Below are 25,738 nucleotides of genomic sequence, written 5' to 3' on the forward strand. Positions count from 1 at the left end.
GAACCAAAGTCCAGCAAGAGCAGCTGAGTGAATGTTGTCTGGACTCTGTGGAGGAGAGTCATGGTTTTAGAGACGCTGTAGAAAGACAGAATACCTGCTCTGTGATCCAGGTACACTCCTAATTTAAAGGACACAGGGCCTGAAACAGGAGTTTTGATTTTCTTGTGCCAAAATGTATAACAAGTTGGCTTGAAAGCAACTTTCATGTCACAACGTAATGCCCACGATTTATCATTCCATCCAAATTCACATTCATCTGACCTCCCGACTCTGCTGATATTCTTGTATGTGACTGCTATAAGAATACCTATCCCACACCACTTCACCTCCAAGTAACAACGTCCAGTCAGACTCTCTCTACTCAGGACCTGTCAGACTCTCTCTACTCAGGACCTGTCTAAACACAGTGAATCTGTCCAGGTGTAAGACTCTTGATTGTAATATACCATAGCTTCTCGATTTCCTTTAGATAATAAAAGCTGTCTGTATGCTGTGTTTGGATCCAGTGTGATTTCATGTGAATATTTTAAGAATCCAGCTCTGGTCTTTGGCTCTGGTGGTGACAGTAAAACATCCACTTCAGTGACTGTCAGTGAGATGTTTGTCCATTCCTCTCTCAGAATGTCCTGTAGTATATCTCTGGTCTCTGACACAGCTGCTGTCACATCCTCAAAGTAGCTCAGAGGACGAATATTGATGCTGGATGAGTGTGTAGACTCACTGAGTGCTGACAGTGAGGGGTAGTTGTGTAGAAACTGGTTGTGATCCTCTGTGTGTGAGAGCTGCTCCAGCTCGCTGTCTTTCCTCTTCAGCTCAGCGATCTCCTGCTCCAGCTTCTCCTGAAGCTCTTTGACTCGACTCACTTCAGTTTCCTGCTGGGATCTGACCTGCTGCTTCACATCAGAGCTTCTTTTCTGGATGAGACGGATCAGCTCGGTGAACATCTTCTCACTGTCCTCCACTGCTTTATCAGCAGAGCCATTGATGGCCTCCACCTCCTGTTGAAGCAGCTTCACATCTTTCTCTCGCTCCTGGATTCTCTGCTGGATGTTTAGTCGTCTCACCTCGAGCTCCTTCTGCTTCTCAGTCCTTTCTGCTGCAGCTGGGACTGTTTCATGGCCTTTATGTTCATCCATTGTGCAGAGATAACAGATACTCTGCTGATCAGTACGACAGAAAATCTTCATCACCTCATCATGACGAGAGCAGATGTTCTCCTGGGGCTTCTTGGAGGGGGCCACCAGCTTGTGTTTCTTTAATGGAGCTGCATCATAGTGAGGTTGGAGGTGTTTCTCACAGTAAGAGGCTGGACAAGATAAACAGGACTTGATGGCTTTCAGCTTCCTCCCAGTGCAGACATCACAGGTCACATCTTCAGGTCCAGCATAGCAGTGATCAGCTGGAGCAGCTTGGAGTCCAGTCTTCTTCAGCTGCTCCACTAAAGCTGCTAACACGATGTTTTTCTCCAGGACAGGCCTCGGTGTGAAAGTCTTCCTGCACTGAGGGCAGCTGTGGATTCCCTTCCTGTCCTCTTCATCCCAGAAACATTTAATACAGTTCATGCAGTAGCTGTGTCCACAGGTTGTAGTCACCGGATCCTTCAGTAGATTCAAACAGATGGAACAAGAAAAGGTTTCTTGGTCCAGCTGAACTCCTTTCTGTGCCACTTTTCCTCTCAGTAACAGTGACTGTGTGAGTTTCTGTTTTATAGAAGTGAAACCAGTCTGGGCTCTGAAATTAATTTGTTTCTGCAGTGAATGGAACCCATCAGCTCTTACACGTCACCACATTGGTTTCACCCATCTTCAAAGTACAAGGGAAGGAACATGGAAAGAACGCTTTTCTTCAAATAAAGTCCATTTTAGTTAAAAAAAACAAACAAACAAAAAACCTTAGAACCATTTTTTCGTTAATTTCCTCTACTTTGTATAGTAAGAGATCCTGATAGCAGTTCCACAGGGAGTCTCTAATGTATATATTCTGAAATTTATTTCACTGTTTGGAGGAAATCACCATTTTCATCACATAACAAATTGGTATGTCGATATTTTTCATGGCATCTCACGCAAGTATACGAGGGTGTAATTTCAAGAATTTAAAAGACATTATTTTTCTATGACTTACATTGTAAACACCTGAAATATTTCAGAAGTACTTTTCAGAAATTGGTGATGTCACTGAGATTCTCCTGCAGAACCTGAAAGAAAGGTAAAGGTTACTCAAAGAAAAATAAGAAGAAAAAAAATCAAGTTTAAATATTCTGAACACACATAACACAGGTGGTGTCAGATCAATCCTTAATGATCTGACGGATTTAAACACAGTCCGTCAGTCTAAAATGTGTGTTTTAGTTTTCATATTTCATCTTGGCTAGTTTATCTGTTGGTGTTGATAAAGCAACTAGAAAGGGTTTCTGGATTCTCTCCGGATGGAGATGGCGAGCCTGTGCCCAGACTGAACTGAACTCAACTCTTGTTGAAGAACCTCATTCGTCTCTCGCGAGAATCGCCAAAGTGGTAACAACTCAAAACCACCGAACCAAAATAAAACAGGAACTGCACTAAAAAGGAATCTTGATCTGACTAACAACAAAAAAAAGCTTTCAGATGTACAATGTGTCCCCTCCCTAAAGCTGGTTCTGCTGGGTGTTTCTTCCTGTTAAAAGGGAGTTTTTCCTTCCCTCTGTCGCCAAAGTGCTCGCTCATAGGCGGGTCATATGATTGTTTGGTTTTTCTCCGTAAGTATTATAGTAGGGTCTACCTTACGATATAAAGCCCCAATTGGAGACTGTTGTTGTCATTTGGTGCTGTATAAATAAAACTGAATTGAATTGACTTGCAATGCTGTTCTTTTAAGTTTTGGTATTTGTTTTTAGCTCAGTCCCCATGTTCTTAACAGACTTTGCCCATTGTAGAGCCCTTAGCACCTTTAAATGCCTCAGAACATATATGGTGGATTGTTGCTGCCCATATCTGTCCCTGTGTGACCACAGACACAACTTCTAAAGGCTAAAACTGTTTTCCTGAACATGAGAATAAATTCACTGTATTATCTGAGAGAACTTGCTCCTATAAAACACAGTTGGGTAGAGTGACATCTTGAAGGTGCTTTGCAGAAATCTGCACTAGCTACATGATGCTATCATCATAATTTGGAGTCAAAACAATCCATTTCTGTTGGACCAGTGATAAAACAAACCCCTGCCTTTATTGATGAATAAAAATGGCACTTTAAGAATGATTTTGCAACCAGTAACTGAAATCTCAACAGAGGATTGGAAATCAGTGGCATCAGAGGTCTAAAAAGACGCATCAGATTAACATAGTATAGTTTATTAACATGAATATATTTCATCCTTACATGCTGTTCATATTCTATGCATTCACAGCATGATTCAGGTCAGTTTTGACAGGTGCTAGTAATTTTCTAAGTGCCTACAATGAATTATAAGTGAGTTATTTGCTAGGTCAAAACTGAAAAAAGTGTCCACAACAAATTTTGAACTACAGCCCGTTTAGAATGTATAAATAGCCTAGCTGGCATTACTAAACCAATGATCTGTAATGGAAAATTTCCATTTTTCTCGTTTAGAGTGTTAAATACTTATGCAAATGCTTAGCTGTGACACTGTAATAGACTGTTCAGTGGAATTTTCTAAAACTAGATGAACTTATTATGGCTCAGTAGTTGAAGAAAGCAACTCCCTCTGCAGCTGCTGATAACGCCAAGGGCACGAAACAGCATACCCATTGTTCCGTTAGGTTTCATAGTGAGCCGCGTGACGTGTGGTATGATCAGTTTATGACTTCCTCCCTCTTCTTTGGAATGCATAAAGGAGTGGAAGCTCCACTTCTGTTTTAGAGCTCTCCTGACTGTATAACTGTGATGTTTGATGTCTGTGTTTGCTCTCCTGCATGCAGTAATTTCAGTAGCTTGGCCACACCTGATTGTGTTGCAGACTTTATTAACAGAAAATTCCACCACAGATCAATTTTTAGTTAATGCTTCAGAGCAGGGAGCAGAAAAACATCTACTATTACACAACATTGTGTTTTGCTTAGACATGAAAACATAACAGTCTTAATCGTTTGAATACATTTACCTTAAAGCAAAAACTTTTAAACACTGTTCTCATGCTGTATTAAAAGATTCTCCTCATCTATAATTATCAGGTTTGATTAAATATGAATTAACGGAGCAAAAAAATATTACAAAATTATTACAAACTAGTCTTTGTATTCAAAGCAGTGGTAAGAAACCTTAAATCTGGTATTTGGATGCATTTCCCACACTCAGTGAAATGGCAACTCAGTTGTTTTTATAATCTTAGTATCTTAAAAATGTATACAGTACTTTATTCTATACACTTCAAGTATTCATTTGCATCACATACACCTAACATGCATGTCTTTGGACTGCGGGAAGAAGCCAGAGTAACATGGAAGAAACATCCTAACTCCACACAGAAAAGCCTCAGCCAGGATTTAAATCAGGAACTTTCCCACAACCCTATTACGAATCTCAGGTTTGTGCCAAAAACCATCTCTCAAGGTACGCTCTGGGCTCGGATACCATATATGATGTACCATATATGACCCCTCCTATACTGTTTTACTATTACACTGTTTGCAGAATCCTGGGGCAAACTCCAAACACCAGCAGGTGGCTGTCTCTGAGTAACCTGTGCAAATGTGGTGGGAAAAAAGACAGTTCCCATGACAGTGTCAAGGTCCCCTCTGAAGTCTGTTACCACTCTCCCATTAAAAAAATCAAAGGCTGCAGCTTCTTTCTATTTGATGTTTTTCTTTATATCCTTTTTTCTTTCTTGGTCCTTGTCTCTTAAAATCCCTGAATATTTTCTAGAAACAAAACAAATATTGACTAAAATGGCTGAAAGTAGTACAGATGAGTGCCACGTGAGATCTATATCTGCAGGGGGGAAAGGTGTCTTTTTTTTTGATAATAAGTTGTCAATCTGCTCTAAAAGCCTCAACTGAAGTATTACATTTATAAAGAAGATGTCACTGCCACCTGCTGGACAGAGAAAGATGGTGCATAAACAATTAAAAACAAACAAAACATGATTGCAGAAGTCAAGATAAACCCCACAAACTGTATTCTGTTGTGAGCTGCACACCTGTCCCCTGTCTGCACACAGCAGTATTTACTGTGGAAGTCAGTCCACTTGGTAACACTGGGTAGTTCTTGTGAAACATTATCTGAACTAACTTTCATTTGAGTCATTAGAGCTGAAAACCGCATGTTAATAAAAACCTATCATGTCTATCGATACACCTGCTTTTCCAGATGAGCCACAATGCCAGCAGATTAACTCGTGTCACAGATTAACTGGTGATGGTAAAACAGATGTGTGGTAGACTTGCTTTTAAACTGACATCATGCAGTTCATCTTCTCACCCGCAGAGGGCCACAAATCACCATCAATGAAGAGTTCTAGGAGATGATGCTCCATGGCTTAGTAAGGCATTCTCTTTTAAGGGGTTAAAATAAAAGCAAAAATCATGCAAATCTGCATTTGCTCTCATTTTAAGAGCTTCTGTCTTTTCCTATTTCAGAACCAATGAGCGTATTTGGAGAGGTTGGTAAAAAAAAAAAATCACAAGAAAGAGAAATCAAACATTTGGATTCTGTACTGCCTCTGCTATGATTTGGCAGTCAGCTAAACTCCTTCCCTACATTAAGACTCTGATGACACGATTCCATCTGTTCACAGGTTTAATGACACAGGGGAAGGTGAAACTGCACCATACAGTCCAAGGCATAATCACTTTTACATATTCACCATGTACAGATAAAATGATGAAAATATATTAACTACTTTTTATTACAAGTCAGCATATCTTCCTAAAATATGCATATGAATGACTTCCCTTTCTAGCTCACATATAAATATTAAATTATGATTTTAACAACTCTTGCTCTAATGAACTGCTTCAATCGTAGGAGATTGTTTTTATCATTATACTTAGAAAAAATAACCGTACTTCAAAGAAAATAATCCATACATGCACATAAAAAATAAAACAAGTCTTTATATAACAACAATGCTAGCAAAGGTGTAACTCCCTCCAAGTTGAAAAACGGACACAAGGCATTCTTGATTTTTACTGGCATTTACTGGACACAGGTGCCACCAACAATGCCATTAGAACTGTACAAACAACATAAAATAATCAATTTTCACAATAAGCTGTTCTCATAGAGAATAAAGTATATTATTCAATAACATATACACTGATCTTTACAAAATGTTAACATATTACACGCAACTAACATAAACTTGACAGTTCTGTCACAAACAAACATCTAATTTTTCTACCAACATATAAAATACAAATTGCAAACCTCTTTGGCCAGATTAATTTGAAGGGGTTAATGAAAACACATCTTGCAGTGCACACTCTTTCCCCACAACCGGAAAACTTTGTTGCATGCATCTCTAAATCTCCACCACCGACTGAGAAAAGAAAGCATGCTGCCCTCTACCGAGAGTGGCGTGTAACTGAAAATATTGTCAACCCCAAACAACAGACTGAACATTGGTTTCACCCTGGAAACATCCATTAAATGTGTGGTGTAAATCCAAAAATGTATGCAGTGGTCCCTCGCTATAACATGGTTCACCTTCCGCCGCCTTGCTGTTTCGCAGATTTTTTTGTGTGCAATTTTGCATGCTTTTTTTTTGTTTGTTTGTTTTTTACAGCGCATTGTGTTCTGTGTCCTGATCGGCTGTAGACCATTGTCAATCTCCTCCGTGCCGTCTCTCCTGTACAGTACAGAATCGCTACATCGATCGCTAGCAGTGTGACTCTGAATTTCTGTACTTTTCTCCCCAACAAAAACAGTGTCGACCAAACGTTTTGCACCATCAAAGGCACCTGCGGTAGCACCCAAAAGGCAGAGGAAGATAACCATCGCACAAAAACCTGGACTTCTGATTCATTGATTTATTAATGATTGATTGATGTTGAATTCTCTCGCAGGTGCTTTCATTTTATGATATTGGACTTATTTTTCTACAAAGGTTTGAACTTTGAGAGTGTTTAAACAAGAGAGAAAAGTGTGAAAATGTTCATGCCTGTGTGAGAAAAGTGTATAAAGTGTGTAGTGAGGGGTTTTACAACCTGAAAACATCTATAATAATTGTAAAAAATAAAGTTGGCTACTTTTTCACCTAACCTTTGCGGGTTATTTTTAGAACATAACACCCGCAATAAACGAAGGACCACTGTACATTACAATCTGATTTATTAAAAATAAAGTATTCTTAACGTATTTATTGTAACTTAAAAACATGAAATTACCTTAAACTGTATTACCACTGATGACGGCAGCCACAAAAAGTATAAGATGTAAGTGGATGCTGCTGGATTTAACTAGCTGAGCACAGCCCTTCTCCTCAAATTCACTGGCTAACATCCTGTCTACTAATGACATCTTTTCCTATCACAGACTACAGTGATTTTAAGGTGGCTCACGTGAGTTACAATTTCATAATTAATATCTAAGAAATCTAAAATAACATTCTACCTTAAACTGACTTCATTTTTTATATCATAGCAGATTATTTTTAATGAGTTCAGACTTGTTAAAAATGCAGAGGAGCTTGTTGTGAACTGAGCTTCAGAGAAACACAACATACTGATATTCACTGTGAAGCTTTAAGTGGAAAAAATCAGAAAAACAACAGAAAAACATGTGGATCCTGGAATAATCAAAGCTTCCATCTTTATCCATGAATCTGAAAACGTGTTTCTGAGTGAAACAGACAGACATGTACAGACTGAACTATCTGTTCAACAGTCAAAGTGTTTCTCTAAAGAGGCACGAGGACACTCTTTAGATTATTCTCTGCAAACAAACACTGAGGAACCAGGAAACCACACTCTAAATCCAGGACAAAGAGGTTCTGTGAATGTGGTGTTGAAGGTGTGGAGGTGGATCAGAGTGTCAGAGGAGACTCTGTAGAAGGACAGAGTGCCAGCAGGACAGTCCACATACACTGCTACTCTGTTAGAGACAGAGGAGGAGGAGAAGGAGGAGGATATGGATGTTTCTCTGTTATTGTGACAGACAGAGTAACCATCATCGGAGCAGCTGAGACTCCAGGATTGATCATTCCATCCAAATGAACAGTTATCACTGCCACTTTTCCTTCTGATTTTTCTATAAGTCACTGATATGTCAACATCTCCTTTCCACTCAACCTCCCAGTAACAGCGACCAGTCAGACCATTTCTACACAGCAGCTGAGGATGAACATCAAATCTGTCTGGATGATCAGGATATAAATGAACCTCCTCCACATGTGTCACCTTTCTTTTGTTGTCAGACAGTTTGAGGTTTGTGTGTACTGTATTTGTATCTATCGTGAGTTGACAGGAATCTGATAGAGAGAACAAACACAATCCAGTTGCAGTTATTATTATCATCTGTTCGTGGATTGACACTATGAGGTGAATGAGTGATGTGACAGTTTGAAGATGGTTGAATGTGTGCTGCTTTGTTTTCATGAATCACATTAAAAACACACTTACACTTCCTCAGACCTGGTCTCAACCATCGGACTCCAGCAGGCTCCACCCTGAAAGGAGGAGGGGGGTCAGATCAGCACAGTCTCGTTCAGCATGCGCACGTGGACATTACATCGTCATATACTCATACTGTTAGATACTGATAAAGGAACAGTCCAACATTTTCAGAAATATGTGGCTATCTGTGAGCCAGTATCTCTCAAATACAACCCTCAAAATGTGAAGAAAAAATGTTCATACATGTCTAATTGTTTTATACAGATCTGACATGAACAAACAGGGAGGGACCAAAGGAGACAGAAAAAGTTTTAATGTCTTCCTCCAGTATCAGACCTTTTCTCCATACCTGAGAGTTTCCAGTTTCCAGGATGGATTCTTCTGTTCAGGCAACAACAGCTTCATTCCCAAGTGTCCTGGATGATTGTAGCTCAGGTCCAACTTTCTCAGATGGGAGTGGGAAGAACTCAGGGCTGATGCCAGAGAAGCACATCCGTCCACTGTGATCAAACAGCCTGACAGACTGCAGGTACATACCAAAAAATTTTTTAAAAAGTGTTTTGTTTTTTTTTCCCAGAGAAAGTGAGCTCCATCCACTCAATTTAATTTACCTACATTTATAAAAATGTCTTAACTTTTAATAGCAGAGATAACACTACAATATAAGAGAAAGAACCACAACTGTCAGATGATCCCCTGTCAGCAGCAATTGGTCACAGTGAGGAGGAAAAACATCTTACAACTAGGAAGAGACCGCCAACAAAATCTTGCTAAAGGAGGTTTAACCATCTGCTTTAACATGTAGGTGGTGTTGGTGCGAGTGAGGACAAACAGCCCGTGAGTCCTGTGTCAGATTAGATAAGACTGACTGATAAGGTTCAGTAAATGCCTCAAAGTGATTCTGAAAAAGATTCAGGTGACTCAGGCGGGAAAAGCGGGGCTCTCCTCACATAGTCCATAACGTAGGTGGGGCGCTGCCAATGTCAACTGAGTTGGGCAGTGCAAGGAAATATCAGCTATATTCACTGAGCACAGGTAAAATAGCATGAAAAATTAAACAACAACAACAACAACAACAAAACATTAAATGGAACAAAATGCATCCAGGATCATTTAAGGGAAATATTGTTTGGGACTGTGTAAATGAAACTAAATTTAAATTTTCACAATTATAAAACTAGGGCAGAAAATCTTGTTACTTTTGTCAAGTTATACAAAGAAAATGGAAAAGAAAAAAGAAAAAAAAGAGCAGAGCACATTCTTGATCTGACCTGAGAGTTTCAAGTTTGCAGTATGGACTCTCCAGACCAATAGACAGAAGCTTCAATCCCAAATCCTTCAGGTTGTTGTTACTCAGGTCCAGCTCTCTCAAACTAGAGGACCCCATGCTAAGAACTGAGGACAGAGCTTCACAGGCTTTCTCTGAAAGGTTACAGTGACTCAGTCTGCAGATTTATACACAAGAACACAAAGAACACTGATATAAGTCACAGTCGCCTCAAGGTGCTTTATGTTTTAAGGTAGACCCTACAATAATACATACAGAGAAAAACCCAACAATCATATGACCCCCTATGAGCAAGCACTTTGGCGATAGTGGGAAGGCAAAACTTCCTTTTAACAAGAAGAAACCTCCGGCAGAACCAGGCTCAGGAAGGGGCAGCCATCTGCCGTGACTGGTTGGGGTGAGAGAAGGAAGACAAGATAAAAAATTCAGGGTCACCTAATTTAGCCCTAACTATATGATTTAGCTAAAAGGAAAGTTTGAAGCCTAATTTTAAAAGTAGAGATAGTGTCTGTCTCCCAAATCCAAAATGGAAGCTGGTTCCATAGAAGAGGGGATTCAAAACTGAAGGCTCTCCCTCCCATTCTACTTTTGAATACTACAAACCACGGGCAGGAAACATGGCAGGTGCTAGGGCTGTCCCACCAGGAGTGATTCTAAGACTAGCATGACCTGGGCACAATGCAAGAAATATGTCTGCAAGCAGCATGCACACACACTCTCTTCACATCCTGTCTACAGTAGTGCAGACAAAAAATGTGACTGTTAGACAAGAACTGTTCTGACTATGTTCTTATTATTTTCTGTTTCACAAATGGTTGCATTTCACACGAAATATATACAACCCCCCTCCAAACAAACACCAAAAACAAAACATTAATAAAAAATTAATAAAAAAAACCCTTCAACTCTATTATTGCCAGTCCCAGGCCTGTATAAGAAAAGAGGAGGGGTGAGTGAAAGTGATGTTGTGGTGCTAAAGCAAAGTGTCTAGGGTCACAAAAATCAACAAGATTCATTCTAAAGGGCATAGATGTGCACAGAATTGAAAGTTTGACCTGATGGTGGTGCTAGAGAAAAGGTTATGTCATCACCAAACACCAACAGGGTTCATCTACTTGTGGTTATTAATGTTGTCAGTAATTTTGAAAAGTTCTCAATTCAAACTTTTCAAGATACATTTATTCTAATTTAAAAATTTGATTTCATGGCTTGATGGTGGCACTAGAATTTGATTATCAAAGGACTACTAATTTATTCAATAAATAACAAAGTGCCTGACACAAAAAATTGGTCAACAATTATATGTAAAGGTAGAGGTAAATAACCCCCACAGTAAAACGTGTTAGTAATATTTGAGGAGAATAGGAGGGTTAACTGATAAGAAAACAGAATATATATTGATCTGACCGGAGAGTTGTCAGTTTAGAGTATGGAAACGTCACTCTTGAATCCTGCAGGTCATTGTTACTCAGGTCCAACTCTTTCAGACTAGAGGACTGGGAGTTGAGAATTGAGAAAAGAGCTTCACGGCTTTTCTTTGAGAGGTTACAGCCACTCAGTCTGAAAAATAAAAGATAAACTGAAAACACTGTTGTAGTGCAATGACAGTACACTGAAGCATTATTAGATTTAGCAATTTTTTAAGCAGTCTTGATCAACAATGTTAAAATTATTTTTGTAATTTTTTCTTAATTTCTTTTCTTTGACGCATCAAACAGTTTAATGCTCCCAAAGCGCTAAGGACTCGCCAAAGGTTTTTAATCTCATGTCTTTCTTTTGGATTAAGTATATGTTCAAAAAGTAAAATAAACACACACACACAAACACACACACACACACACACACACACACACACACACACACACACACACACACACACAATTTAAACAAACCAACAAAAAAACCCAAAACAAATCATCCACTCGCATTGTAACTGGCTTTTGTACATTTTGGAAATGTTGTTTATATTTTGATCAATCTTAAAGCTTCCCTTGATCTGGCCCCAATGTACAAAGCAGTACTATTGTGTGCACATGAGGCTACTTGGAGATGTAGACTGCCTACTTTCTGTTCCTCTTCATTTCACTACTATTTAGAATTTTAATTATTGAAATAACTTTGAGACAACAAATATCTTTATTCCACATAATTTCTTGTCTTGTTTAGGTTATTTTAGGGTAGAATTTGGATTAATTGTAATTCATAGTGTCTACATGCAGAAAAGGGTCCCATGTTCATGTTTTTGTTGTTGTTGTTTTTGGCGGGGGGTGCTAAATGTGTTGTCATAAAAATTTGTGCTCTCTGAATGTTAAAATATAATCTAACAATATTTTGTCAGGATAAAACTTAATTTTACATTATACATTAACAGAAATGCATACAGTCTTGAAAATTTTGGATTATTACAAAATCATAGAACTACAAAAAACAATCATTTGTGAAATCAACCATTTTTAAATATAGTGATGAGTATATATTCACTTACAGAGCTTTGTTGGAGGTTTTGACCACTGGCATCAGCCTCAGAAAAGCCTCCTCTGAAACAGAGTATTTCTTCAGGTCAAACACATCCAGATCTTTTTCTGATGACAGCAAGATGAAGACCACAGCTGACCACTGAGCAGGAGACAGTTTATCTGTGGAGAGACTTCCTGAACTCAGGAACTGTTGGATCTCCTCCACTAGCGAATGATCGTTCAGTTCATTCAGACAGTGGAACAGATTGATGCTTTTCTCTGCAGACAGATTCTCACTGAGCTTCTTCTTGATGTACTCGACTGTTTCATGATTGGTCTGTGAGATACTTCCTGTCTGTGTCAGCAGACCTCGTAGGAGAGCCTGATTGGTCTGCAATGAAAGACCCAGAAGGAAACGGAGGAACAAGTCCAGGTGTCCATTTGGACTCTGTAAGGCCTTGTTCACAGCACTCTGGTGGAGATACTTTATACTACTTTTCTTTTTAAAAAAGAAAGACTTATGGGAGGTTGGTTGTTGTTTTTCCAGCAGATTGACTCCAGAGTTGATGAAGGTCAGATGGACATGAAGAGCAGCCAGAAACTCCTGAACACTCAGATGGATGAAGCAGAACACCTTGTCCTGGTACAGTCCTCTCTTCTCTTTAAAGATCTGTGTGAAAACACCTGAGTACACTGAGGCTGCTCTGATATCGATGTCACACTCTGACAGGTCTGATTCATAGAAGATCAGGTTTCCTTTCTGCAGCTGATCAAAAGACAGTTTTCCCAGAGACTTAATCATCTTCCTGCTCTCTGGACTCCAGTGTGGATCTGTCTCAGCTCCTCCATCATACTTGACCTTCGTCACTTTGGCCTGAACCACCAGGAAGTGGATGTACATCTCAGTCAGGGTCTTGGGGAGCTGTCCTCCCTCACTGGTTTCCAGCACATCCTCCAGAACTGTAGCAGTGATCCAGCAGAAGACTGGGATGTGGCACATGATGTGGAGACTTCGTGATGTCTTGATGTGGGAGATGATCCTGCTGGCCTGCTCCTCATCTCTGAATCTCTTTTTGAAGTACTCCTCCTTCTGTGGGTCAGTGAACCCTCTGACCTCTGTCACCATGTCCACACAGTCAGGAGGGATCTGATTGGCTGCTGCAGGTCGTGTGGTTATCCAGAGGTGAGCAGAGGGAAGCAGTTTCCCCCTGATGAGGTTGGTCAGCAGCACATCCACTGAGGTGGACTTTCTAGGGTCAGTTAGGATTTCAGTTTTGTGGAAGTCCAGAGGAAGTTGACACTCATCTAGTCCATCAAAGATGAACACAACCTGGAAGTCTTCAAAGTTGAAGATTCCTGCTTCTTTGGTTTCAGTAAAGAAGTGATGAACAAGTTCCACCAGGCTGAACTTTTTCTCTTTCAGTATATTCATCTCCCTGAAAGGGAATGGAAATATGAACTGGATGTCCTCGTTGGCTTTGTCTTCAGCCCAGTCCAGGGTATATTTCTGTGTTAAGACTGTTTTCCCAACACCAGCCACTCCCTTTGTCAGCACTGTTCTGATTGGTTCGTCTCTTCCAGGTGAGGCTTTAAAAATGTCTTCTTGTCTGATTGTTGTTTCTGGTCTGTCTGGTTTCCAGGATGCTGTTTCAGTCTTTCTGACCTCATGTTCATCATTGACCTCTGCAGTCCCTCCCTCTGTGATGTGGAGCTCTGTGTAGATCTGATTCAGAAGGGTTGGGCTTCCTGCTTTAGCGATCCCCTCAAACACACACTGGAACTTCTTCTTCAACTTTGTTTTAAGTTTACATTTACAAATTGCTGCAACATGTTCTGAAAACAATAAAAAAACAAACAAACAAACAGAAAACAATGAAATGAATGCATATGACTATTTGTGCCCCCTAAAATATGTGTGTGTAATATTTTTGTTAACATTAATGAGAGATTACTAAATGTTCCATTCATCCAGCAGCTTAAATATCTAGAGAAATTGTCTTACTGCTCTGCAGACGGTCAGCCAGCTCCTCCTGCTTCAGTTTCCTTAGGAAATGCAATGTGATCTTCACAAATGCCTCTCTGCTGCTCCTCTGCTCATCATCCTCACCCTTCAAAACCTCCTCATTCACAATCTTATTCTCTATGCATTCTGGGTAATCTGGACTCAGAACCTTTTGGATCTTCTTCAGCTCGTTCTTTACAAATATGATGATATTGTCCTCCAGCAGCTGGAACAGAATACTTTATGAATGATCCAGTCAGACAGAAATCATGCAGCCAAACATCAGATCCATGTTGGACACACTGACAATCCATTGGTCGAACAAAAAGCAGCATGGAGATGACTGTGAACAGATGACTGGACTTTCTTGTTGGTAACTTTATGCATTTGTGTCATGTCTTAATTGACTGTTCAGTTGTTCTCAGTAGGATGATGCAACTCTGTTTTTTTTGCTGCCAAACATGATACCATCACTCTCAACTTCAATCTACCTAACACCCACTCACTTAAGAGCAAGGGACATATCTTCTATGATCTCTGAACCAACTCTAAGCTAGACTTTCTCTGGTTAACTGAGACTTGGCAATGCCCAATGACTTGTCTCAGTTGAATCAATCCACTCCTCCTGGGTTTGTTAACATCTTTCAACCCTGTAGTACTGGCCGGGGACCTTACAATAATCTATCATGAGAGGTGAAAAGTCATACTTGTCTCTGCTCCTGTGTCAGTTCTTTTGAATCTACTGTGTGTCAAATGTCTGTTCCTACTCCTACCATTATTTCAGCTGTCTACCGTTTCCCTAAACTCAACAATCAGTTCCTAAATGATTTTGCTGCCTGCCTCACATCTATCACAGCATTAATAACTCTCTCATCAGAGATTTTGTATCTTACCTTGAGAGTGCTCAGTCTAAAGGACACATTTGGGACCTGATTTGCTGCTCTGGTGTAACCCCGCTTACCTATGAAACTCTCTTTATTAACAATTCTCTATTATTAATTCTCTCTCCGGTAGCATTGACTCTTTCATAGACATTCAGAGTTTATTCACCATTGAAGAACTGGTTTCACTCTACAACACTGAACTCCATGAAAAAAATGATCTGTTTTCTCCTCTTTCTCCACCCCCTGAGTTTACACCTGAACTTTGACTATTACTGTCACAAACTTGAGAGGCTCTACAGAAGAACTGGACTTGCTCATGAAAGATGTATTAAAAATCATAAACGACATTATAAGGACAGCATCGCTTAAACTAGTCCAGTTACTATTGTCATATTATCTCTTCTAATGAAGGTAACACCAAGTCACTCTTTTCATTGCTTAACATCATCCAGTCACCAGACTCTTTAACATCTTACCTGTTCTCAACTGTCTTTTGTAATTCTCTTGTCTTTCTTTAATCAAAAAAAAAAAAGAATCCAAAAGACCCACTATTTTTTTCTGAGCTTCTGTCACCCACTCACTCTCTCTTCTTTCCAGCTCTGAATCTGCTCAGGAATTTCATATCATATTCATAAGTCCAAGCAATCTACATGTCAGATGGAACATCGCCCCACACTCGTCATTAAAGCTCGCCTTCCTCATCTCTGACATCATCTACTCATCTCTCTCTGCCAGAACTGTCCCCACATCCTTCAAATCCGCTGCAATAACCTCAATCCTGAAAAAAAAACACCAAAAAAACTTGTGCTGATTCTACCAACTTCAACAATTTCCATCATACAGTGGGGCAAAAAAAGTAAAAAAGTAAAAAGTTCTCCCACTTAAAAAGATGAGAGAGGCCTGTAATTTTCATCATAGGTATACCTCAACTATGAGAGACAAAATGAGAAAAAATAAATCCAGAAAATCACATTGTCTGATTTTTAAAGAATTTGTTTGCAAATTATAGTGGAAAATAAATATTTGGACACCTATAATCAAGCAAGATTTCTGGCTCTCACAGACCTGTGACTTCTTCTGTAACAGGCTCCTCTGTCCTCCGCTCATTACCTGTATTAATGGCATCTGTTTGAATTTGTTATCACAACCTCAAACAGTCACACTCCAAACTCCACTATGGCCAAGACCAAAGAGCTGTCCAAGGACACCAGAAACAAAATTATAGACCTGCGCCAGGCTGAGAAGACTGAATCTTCAGTAGATAAGCAGCTTGGTGTGAAGAAATTAACTGTGGGAGCAATCATTCAAAAATGGAAGACATGCAAGACCACTGATAATCTCCCTCGATCTGGGGCTCCACCCAAGATTTCACCCTGTGGGGTCAAAATGATTACAAGAACAGTGAGCAAAAATCCCGGAACCACACAGTGAATGACCTGCAGAGAGCTGGGACCAAAGTAACAAAGGCTACCGTCAGTAACACTACACCGACAGTGACTCAAATCCTGCAGGGCCAGACGTGTCCCCTGCTTCAGCCAGTGCATGTCCAGGCCCATCTGAAGTTCGCTAGAGAGCATTTGGATAAACCAGTAGAGGATTGGGAGAATGTCATATGGTCAGATGAAACCAAAATAGAACTTTTTAGTAAAAACTCAAGTTGTTGTGTTTGGAGGAGAAAGAATGTTGAGGTCCATCTAAAGAACACCATACCTACTGTGAAGCATTGGGTGGAAACATAATGCTTTGGGGCTGTTTTTCTGCAAAGGGACCAGGACAACTGATACGTGTAAAGGAAAAAATGAATGGGGCCATGTATCCATGTAATTTTCACTGAAACCTCCTTCCATTGGCATGGCATTGAAGATGAAACATGGCTGGGTCTTTCAGCATGACAATGATCCCAAACACACTGCCCAGGTAACGAAGGAGTGGCTTCGTAAGAATCATTTCAAGGTCCTGGAGTGGCCTGGAGTAGCCAATTCGTAGATCTCGCACCATAAAAAATCTTTTGAGGGAGTTGAAAGTCTGTGTTGCCCAGCGACAGCCCCAAAACATCACTGCTCTAGAGGCGAACTGCATGTAGGAATGGGCCAAAATTCCAGCAACAGTGTGTGAAAACCTTGTGAAGACTTACAGAAAACACTTGACCTCTGTCATTGCAAACAAAGGGTATAAAACAAAGTAAATGAGATGAACTTTTTTTTATTGACTGTATTTTAAACTTATTTTTCATTTCCAAAATCATTTTAGAAATGGTAGTGTGAAGCACCACGGCAGACCCGGAGAAATTTTCGTGCTTTGCAGCCTTCTTTATTTACACTCACGGTTGCTGTTACAACACACACAGAGCTGCAGCTCTCCCGCTGCCAGCTCAACATACCAACAACAACCCCAACCACAGGACCCAGTGCAATATTTAAGTCAGCGAGGCGTGATTGCGGATGCCATGCGGGTGCGTCCACCTTCCCTGCACGGCACCGCAGGCCACGCCCCGCCACAGGTAGTCATTCAAGTTCATTCACATTTATATCAATTACGAATAGTTTCAGTCTGGTTTTCATTCCCTTCCTAGTACAGAGACTGCACTCATAAAAGTTACCAATGATCTTCTCAGCTGATTCCATTTTACTTACTATTCTCATTCTTGAGAATGAGAATAGGAAGTGGAGCATTTGATACTATCAGGCATTGTACCCTCCTAAACAGATTATCCTCCACTGACATCACTCCCATTCCACTCTAAGGGTTGAATCTTTCCTTTCAGACTGCACTCAGGTCATTTAGCTCAAATTATTCACATCCCAGCTTTCTTCAGTCACTTCAGGTATTTTATCATTCATTTCTTCCCCTATGTACTATCTTTCATAGATACAACAACAATTTCCACTGATACGCAAATGACATCCGGCTTAACAACAAATCTTCTACCTTGCCTCCCTCCTCACTCACTGACTATATATCTAAAACAAAACCCTGGTTGTCTTCAGATTTATTCAAAATAAATGGCGAGAAAACTAAGGTTCTCCTCATTAGTATAAAATCAACACAATCCAAAACAATTTTTCCTTAGTCAGTGACTGTTCCTCTGTCTCCGCCTCCTCACAGGTTAAGAGTCTGGGTGTCATTCTCGACAATACATTATACTTTCATTCATTTTATTTGCATCAATAAAATAATAATAATAATAATAAGTATCATCATCATCATCATCATTATTATTATTATTATTATTATTATGTAGGTGTTTTGTTTAGTAGCAAAGTAATTGTTGAACATGTACAGACCATAAATATGGAATCCAGGTGTGTTTGATGCTGCTGGGCAGACTGACCACTGGGAAACTCTGAGCTGTCCTGGCCCACTCTGTGGAAAAATCATGAAGAATTAGTCCAAGTACAGGATGCCGATCCACCACATCTGGGATTGCACCATTAATGCTAAATACGGGTTTATGAGCAGCATGCGCTCACAATCAGATCAGTTCATTTTTCTCCTTTTCAGAGAAAACCTTTCACACATTCTAAAACCTGTTAAAAGACATACAGCAGTAGTATTTTGGACTAAATGCAAGCGATGGAGTGTTGAATACCTAAATAGAGAGAATTGCAGCAGTCCAGTCTAGAGGTGATGAAGGCATGAATAAGTTTTTCTAGGTTTTCAGGAGGAAGATAAGGCTTCGCTTTGGCAATTTCATGTAACTGATAAAAACTGTTTTTCACAACTGTGGACACTTGCTTCTCTAATTTAAAAGAGCTATCTAAAAACACTCAGAGTTTTCTTACAGTGTGGGAGTGATCACAAGCAAGAGGCCCAAGGGTATCCGTTAACTTATCCAAAGGGGCATGACTTCATAAAACAATAACTTCAGTCTTATTTTCGTTTAGGGTGAGAAAATTCGGTCTTTAACATCATGTAGACAGTTAAGGAAAGGTGGCAGTGGGACAGAGACAACCAGTATCAAGGGGAAGTAAATTTGGATGTCATCAATATAACAGTGAAAGGCAATGTTGTATTTCTTGAAAATAGATCCCAAAGGCAGCATGTATAAGGAGAAGGGAGTTGGGCCCAAAACAGACCCATGTGGCACACCACAACAAATAGGGGCGGAGGAAGACGAGTATTCTTCAGTAGCAACAGAAAAGGACCTCTCTGATAGTTATAATTTAAACCATGTTCATGAATTCTCGATAAAAGAATGTTATGTTCAGCTGTGTCAAAGGCAGCAGTCAAATCTAAAAGGACTAGAACAACAGAAAATCCTGAGTCGAAAGTTAAAAGAAGATAATTAAAAACTCTTAAAAGTGTCAACTCAGTACTGTGACGAGATTTAACACCAGACTGCAACTCTTCACAAATGCCATGAGTGTCTAAAAAGTTCTGAAGTTGCTCGAAAACAACTTTTTCCAAAATTTTGGACATAAAAGAGCGTTTAGAAATGGGCTTGTAATTAGAAAGAACATTTGGATTGAGATTTTTCTTTTTAATAATGGGTTGCACAAAAGCATATTTAAAAGACGCTGGTAAACAATGTGATAACAAGGAAACATTCAATAAAAGTAACATAGTAGGTCCAATAACGTGAAGAGCTTCCTTGAAAAGGCGAGAAGGAAGAATATCCTGAGGAAAATTAGAAGGTTCTAAGTGATCGATTACTTCCTTTATGGCAGGAAAAGTCACAGGCTCAAACTGCTGGAAAAACAGCCGAGCACTTACAAGGCAGATCTAGGTCTAAACCTGCCTGTGAATGTGGAGACCTTAAAGCTGAGATTTTTTCAATGAAGTGTTTCAAAATGTTTTCCCAAAGTGCAAAGGAAGCGTCCATAAAAACAGTGGCACAGGGGTTAATCACAAAACTATTAACTATTAAAACTATTAAAAAGAACTCGGGGATTGTGACTGTTGGTAGAAATTACACTGGACAGAAAAAGATGTTACAGCTTTAACAATCTTCTTTTATTTTGATAAGCAGTCATGTAAGATGCTCAAAGACACCAAGAGTTTGTCCTTCTTCCATTTTCTCTCTGCACTTCAACATTCGCATCTGAGAGCGTGGGTGGTTTCATTCAGTCAAGGTTGCCATGAAGATTTAGTGCGATTACTCCTAAGTGGAGCAACAGAGTCAAGGATACCAGAACATGTTGAATTAAAAAGGTTAGCTAGCTCTTCAACCGATAGTTCCACACTAAGGTTGTGTTGGGATTAAATAATTTGCAGTGCCTCAAAAATGCTATGCTTTTTATTAATAATAAGTGTTATAAAGTTATATAGTGTAGTATTAAGTGGACACAGCCCTGAAAAATAAAGGCATGAGACCATGTGTCCTTGGAGAGTAGAAAGCTGCAGACTCTCGCTCACGCTTGCCTGGGAAAATGTAGATAAGAGGGGACCATCTCGAGTGGAAAGGTACTGAGACGCTGTTGTTTAGACTAGAATGAGAGAGCTTCTGTAATAAAACTGTTAGGGGCACACCACCATATTGAGATCCGCGCAATGTGTCATGCAGGACGCATCTCCCTTCTAGAAGTATTGTGAAAGAGAAATGTTAAATGGTCTACTGAGCAGTGTTTTGTCTTCCATCAGATGCCTCTGAGGAATCAAAAGAACTCGGTGAAGTGTTGATATTTACAGTTGGCATCATACAGAGTTAGTAAAAGCAGAAAAAAGTGAGCAGCGGTCAATGAATTTATCATGCGTAACTGATGCACAGGTCCCTCACTGTTCAACTCCACATTACACACTGCGATATTAAACATCACTGATCTGATATCCCACAGTCCTTGATTTCTGTAATACAAACATCCAGACTGTTTGACAGCACCAGAACAAGTGTGTGGCGTTTCGTGAGTTGGATCACACACCCAAGGACAAGGAAGTCCTTTACTAGTGGTCCAGTCTCACAGCATACATGGATGTTAAACTCAACAACAATTAAAACACGGTCATATCCTAGCATAAGACTCCCTAGTAAGTCTGCAACATCGAGATTAAAATCCTTAATGCATTTCGGTGGATGATACACCACAGCTCAGAGGACTGAGGGAGCGGAGTTCAGTTCCAAAAACTGCACCTCAAAGCTGGGGTAGGAAAAAGGTGGCAGTTGCCGACAGCGAAATTTGTTTTTAAATACCAAAGCTAGCCCTCCATCTCTACCAGTGATTTGGGGAGAGCTGAGAAATGAACAATCGGGGGGAAGGAGTTCTGAGAAGGAAGAAAACTCACTGGGTCGAAGCCAAGTTTCCGTCAGGAATATAAAATCCAGTCCTGATGAGATTAAAAAAGAAAAAAAAAGTAATTTCAGATAAAAGTCTTGTTTGCCAACAACATTAAGCAGTTAAATCAGCTCTCAAAGACTTCATGTTACTAACAGCTCACCTCTCTGCAGCAGATGCCTGCTGGTCTTTAAAATTATTGGGATGCCCTTTAGACCGGTCACTCTTTAAGGACACAGAGCTGGGTGGAGGTCCAGGCTGGTTGCTGTGAATAATGATGGAGCAGTGATGTGAGTGCTGAGCTGTGACATGGAGAAGAGTCATGGACAGTTAGAGATGGTCATCTCACCTCTGAGCTTTGGTCTGGCTCTCATGTTCCCCACACAGAGTGCTTTTAGAGGGAGGGACTCCCTTCTCGCTGTCCTCACACTGATCCATGCTGCTGAATTCACATCCACATCAGCTCACACACACTTTCTACCTTCACCTGCAGAGGAAACACACATCATTCATGTGCACATTAACTGAAATACTATTAATGCTATTGTATAAGTTTAGCATGACTTGTTTTTTTCTTGTCTTTTCTCATTTTCACAAAACACAAGCGATGTAACATTTCTTTTTGTTGCTGATGTTCCTGATGTTGGTCTTGCTGTGCCTTGGTCCTCTAAACTACTGAAGTGATGCACTGTACAGTGGTAAGTAACATAAATATAACATAATAAGTTACAAATATTTTACTAAATGTTGTAAAAAATGACTCGAAAAAACATGTTTTTGAAGGTTTTGAGCTAAATGTGGAAAGATGTTGATGTTAATTTCAGCATGTTTCACTTTACAAACGGCGCCCCATAGTGTAGCTTTAATGTGGTCAGACTTTTTAATTGGTTGCTCCTAAATACACTTTTATTGTAGCTCTGTTTTACTTGCAAATGTGTGTGAAATGCTCACGTTTACATCATTTAACACATGGGCACACTACAGAGCCATGTGTTAAACAAAACATCAAAGAATCTGCATCAGGGATTGTTTTATACTCAAATTACTCAATGATTCATTCCAGCACTATACTAGATATAGAATGACTGAGAACAGAAAGGAAGCTGTTTATCAAGAACCCAAAAACACAAGAACAGCTTTAATACTTCTGAACAGATGAGTCAGCTATCTGGGTTACGATGATGTTAAATTATTTTTTTATTGCACAGAAGAGTAGAGATGATCTGCCAACACAGTCTCATTCCTAACTCATCAGAGAACCTCTGTGATCACGTTTTGGACACATCTGGAACCGACAGCAAGGAAGTGACTCTGCTCTTTTTTTCTGACCATATTCTTTACAGTTTGTTTTGCACTGCTCACATTTATCACTATGATTACAAACTATGAAAGGTAACTGTTGTGGAAACTTTAAATAAACTGCAAACACCTGGTAAGCGTCTTTTTGAAGCAGAGTTTATTATACACACTGCAGTGGAGAGAGCGCTCTGGTCACAAACCAGAATGGTTTCTAAAGATGGGCGCTGCCTTACATATGACCTGGCCAAACTCATGGACAAAGGAAATTCCACAGCACATCACGTAGCTCTATACCTCCCAGTTCAGCTCATCCTCAAACCCTTCATCCCAAAGGACATTACGACCAACCGGCACCTCCCTTACGCGGTGCCTATATGTCTGTAACCCACATACAATGACCCTACTGTGAAGGTGTGATAAACATAAGGCCCACTTGAGATAACATCGTATATATGCATATAACTATGTGACAAAGTGATACTACTATTACTAAAGTAAAATTCATATTACTACATAGAATAAAGAAATCTCCCATCACAAAACTATTTTTACGTCAGCTACACCAACAGAAAGCTGACAGACAGATAGTCCAAGAGGACTTCATGATACCATCAAAATTATGAGTTTAGCCTTTAGTTATAGACCATAATTCACGTGCAGACATCACAATTACAGCATGTAATAAATCCAGAGCTACAAACATAAAGACATGTTTTTAAAAAACCTTAAAGTTATGAAATATTATAGTGATCTATAAATACAGTCAGGTCAGTTCAGCTCCATTAGTTTCTGTGATGCCTCAATCATCAGCTGTTAGCAGAGGAATGTTTAACTGAACACTTCCTCATGCCTGAGTGTGTCACGCTATATGTGGGTCTGAGTGTGAACATTAACTTGGCTATTAAAACTTTATTCTTCTCTGTTCCTTCTGTTTTTAAATACGTGCTTCTGTTTTTCATCACTAAATAGGAGTCCTTGTTAAAGTGGTTCAGATCTCCACATCTGAACCTTTTTCTGGGTTTTTTTTAAAAATTTTGCTTAAGTGTCATAAAGATTAAATAAGTTATTTTTCAATTAAACTCAAGGATGGAATTGTGTCTGAGAGCTCTTTGGATCACTGAAATCAAATCACAATGATGAAGGTTTCTGCCAGACAAATACATCAGATTAAGAGAGCAGCTGCTAAAAGGCCATTAAAAAGCAGCAAACACATATTTTAAGTTGCAGGTGCCTCTGGAGCCCCGCAAACGTCAAGCTGTAGGATCCTCCAGAGACTTGCAGTTGTGCATAAACCTTCTATTCGGCCACCCATAACCAATGCTCACAAGCAGAAATGGCTGCAGTGGGCCCAGAACTACATGAAGACTAATTTTCAAACAGTCTTGTTCACTGATGAGTGCCGTGCAACCCTGGATGGTCCAGATGGATGCAGTAGTGGATGGCCACCATGTCCCAACATGGGACACCATGCCCTTGTTGGGACACCATGTCCCAACAAGGGCGCCATGTTGTTACTGAATTTTTACGAAATTCAGTAAAACCTGAAAGTCCACTTCTTAACAACAAACTAATTTGTCTAATGGATCTGAAGTTTCATACAGATCCATTTAAACTGTTGATCACAGTAACAAATTTTTCAGTGTAGAGTTACTGACTGATAACCAGTGTCTTCAAACACAAGAGTGATCAAAGTTTGTCCTGAAGTAAGAGAAGAACACCTGGTTCAAACATCACAGAGCAGAAACAAATAGTCAAACTGTTAAAGGAGGAGACAAAGCAAACTTACAGTTTCTTCACACAGAGACAAACAACAAGCTCCACTCCACACCTGGACATTAAACAGGGACACACAGGTGAGCTGCTTCCTGGAAAGAGGTGGGACTCCACCTGAAGCAGGACAGGTGGGAGGGGCTTAGCTCTGTGTGTGTTGTTATTGCAAATTTTAAAAATATGTTGTCTGACTGCTCAGACTAAATCTAGTCAGAGTAAAGTTCCCATGCTGACGTGTGAAGACACGAAACCTTGTTGAAGCTGCAGGTGTGAACACACTAATAACAGATCATCTCTCATACACTGTTTGCTTTACTTGGAATATAAAAGCTTCAAATGTTCAGCATGTTTCTGTTTCCAGTCTATAGATCCAGTCACACTCTCTATCTTCACCTGTGCAGTAAAGACTGAGAGCAGAGCTGAAACCAAATGTCCAATCAGTGAGCTGCATCAGCACCTGAACTTCATTCAGACTCTGTTATTATTGATGATTATTATATGATTATTATTATATGATTTGTTGCCCTCTGGAGGTCAAAACACAAACTGCATGAAGTCACTGTAACGACCACAGTGACAGGAAGTGTTTTTAAATGATGGAATATATCAATGATGTTGAGGTTTCATGTTGACATGAATCAAAGTGAAAGCAGAGAAACTGGAATGAATCAGGTGTTGTAGAAGATGGAGAAACAGGTTGGAGAGAGGATGCTGCTCCTTCTTTGAGCCTGAGATCAAACATGTCGTGTTGTTCACGTGCTGTCGGTATGACGCAAAGAAACCATGGAAACAAAGACACTCAAAAGTTCTTTGAAAACAAAGTAAGAAAATGAGTGTGAGTGAAATCAGTCCAAAGTAACAGAGTGAAGAGCAGCAGAGGAAGCACAGAGGACACAAAAAGGAAGAAAAGGAGGAAAAAAGTGCCATCTGTGTCCTTTCAAACAAACAAGCATCAACGTCCAGGACTGAAACATAAATCCACTGAGAAACTGAGCACTCCACCATCCGCTCCAAATATACTCACTCCTGCTTTGTTAAAACACTCCAAACAGTCCATCTTTTATATCCAGTCTTTGCTCTGGGCTCCTGCAGCCTCTCCTTCAAAGCTCTGAGGCTTTCTGTCTGCACTGACTCCCTACTTCTTCAAACCTGTCCTCAGGTATTCCAGCTTTACTCCCACATGCGTGACTTTCATTCTCTGAGCAGATGCTGGAGCAGATCCAGGCTGCACAGATCCTTCAGGTCAAAAAGCTCAAAGTGGCAAATGTGTCCCGAAAG

At 39.9% G+C, this 25,738-nt stretch overlaps 1 protein-coding gene across 1 annotated transcript; it reads right to left on the reverse strand.

Annotated features, from left to right (window-relative positions):
* Positions 1-5,721: 5,721 nt before the first annotated feature.
* On the reverse strand, positions 5,722-24,139 carry LOC100703657 (protein NLRC3-like). The gene is made up of 11 exons (XM_025905608.1): positions 21,741-24,139; positions 21,555-21,656; positions 21,402-21,443; positions 18,467-18,545; positions 14,299-14,524; positions 12,853-14,117; positions 12,326-12,813; positions 9,824-9,997; positions 8,902-9,075; positions 8,559-8,605; positions 5,722-8,407 (listed from the first exon to the last, which is right to left on the reverse strand). Exons 1-11 carry the CDS (start codon positions 21,827-21,829, stop codon positions 7,866-7,868), a joined length of 3,228 nt encoding a protein of 1,075 aa, XP_025761393.1. The 5' UTR covers positions 21,830-24,139; the 3' UTR covers positions 5,722-7,865.
* Between the last annotated feature and the right edge of the window lie 1,599 nt (positions 24,140-25,738).

Source organism: Oreochromis niloticus, linkage group LG3, assembly GCF_001858045.2.
Source record: "Oreochromis niloticus isolate F11D_XX linkage group LG3, O_niloticus_UMD_NMBU, whole genome shotgun sequence".
NCBI lineage: Eukaryota > Metazoa > Chordata > Actinopteri > Cichliformes > Cichlidae > Oreochromis > Oreochromis niloticus.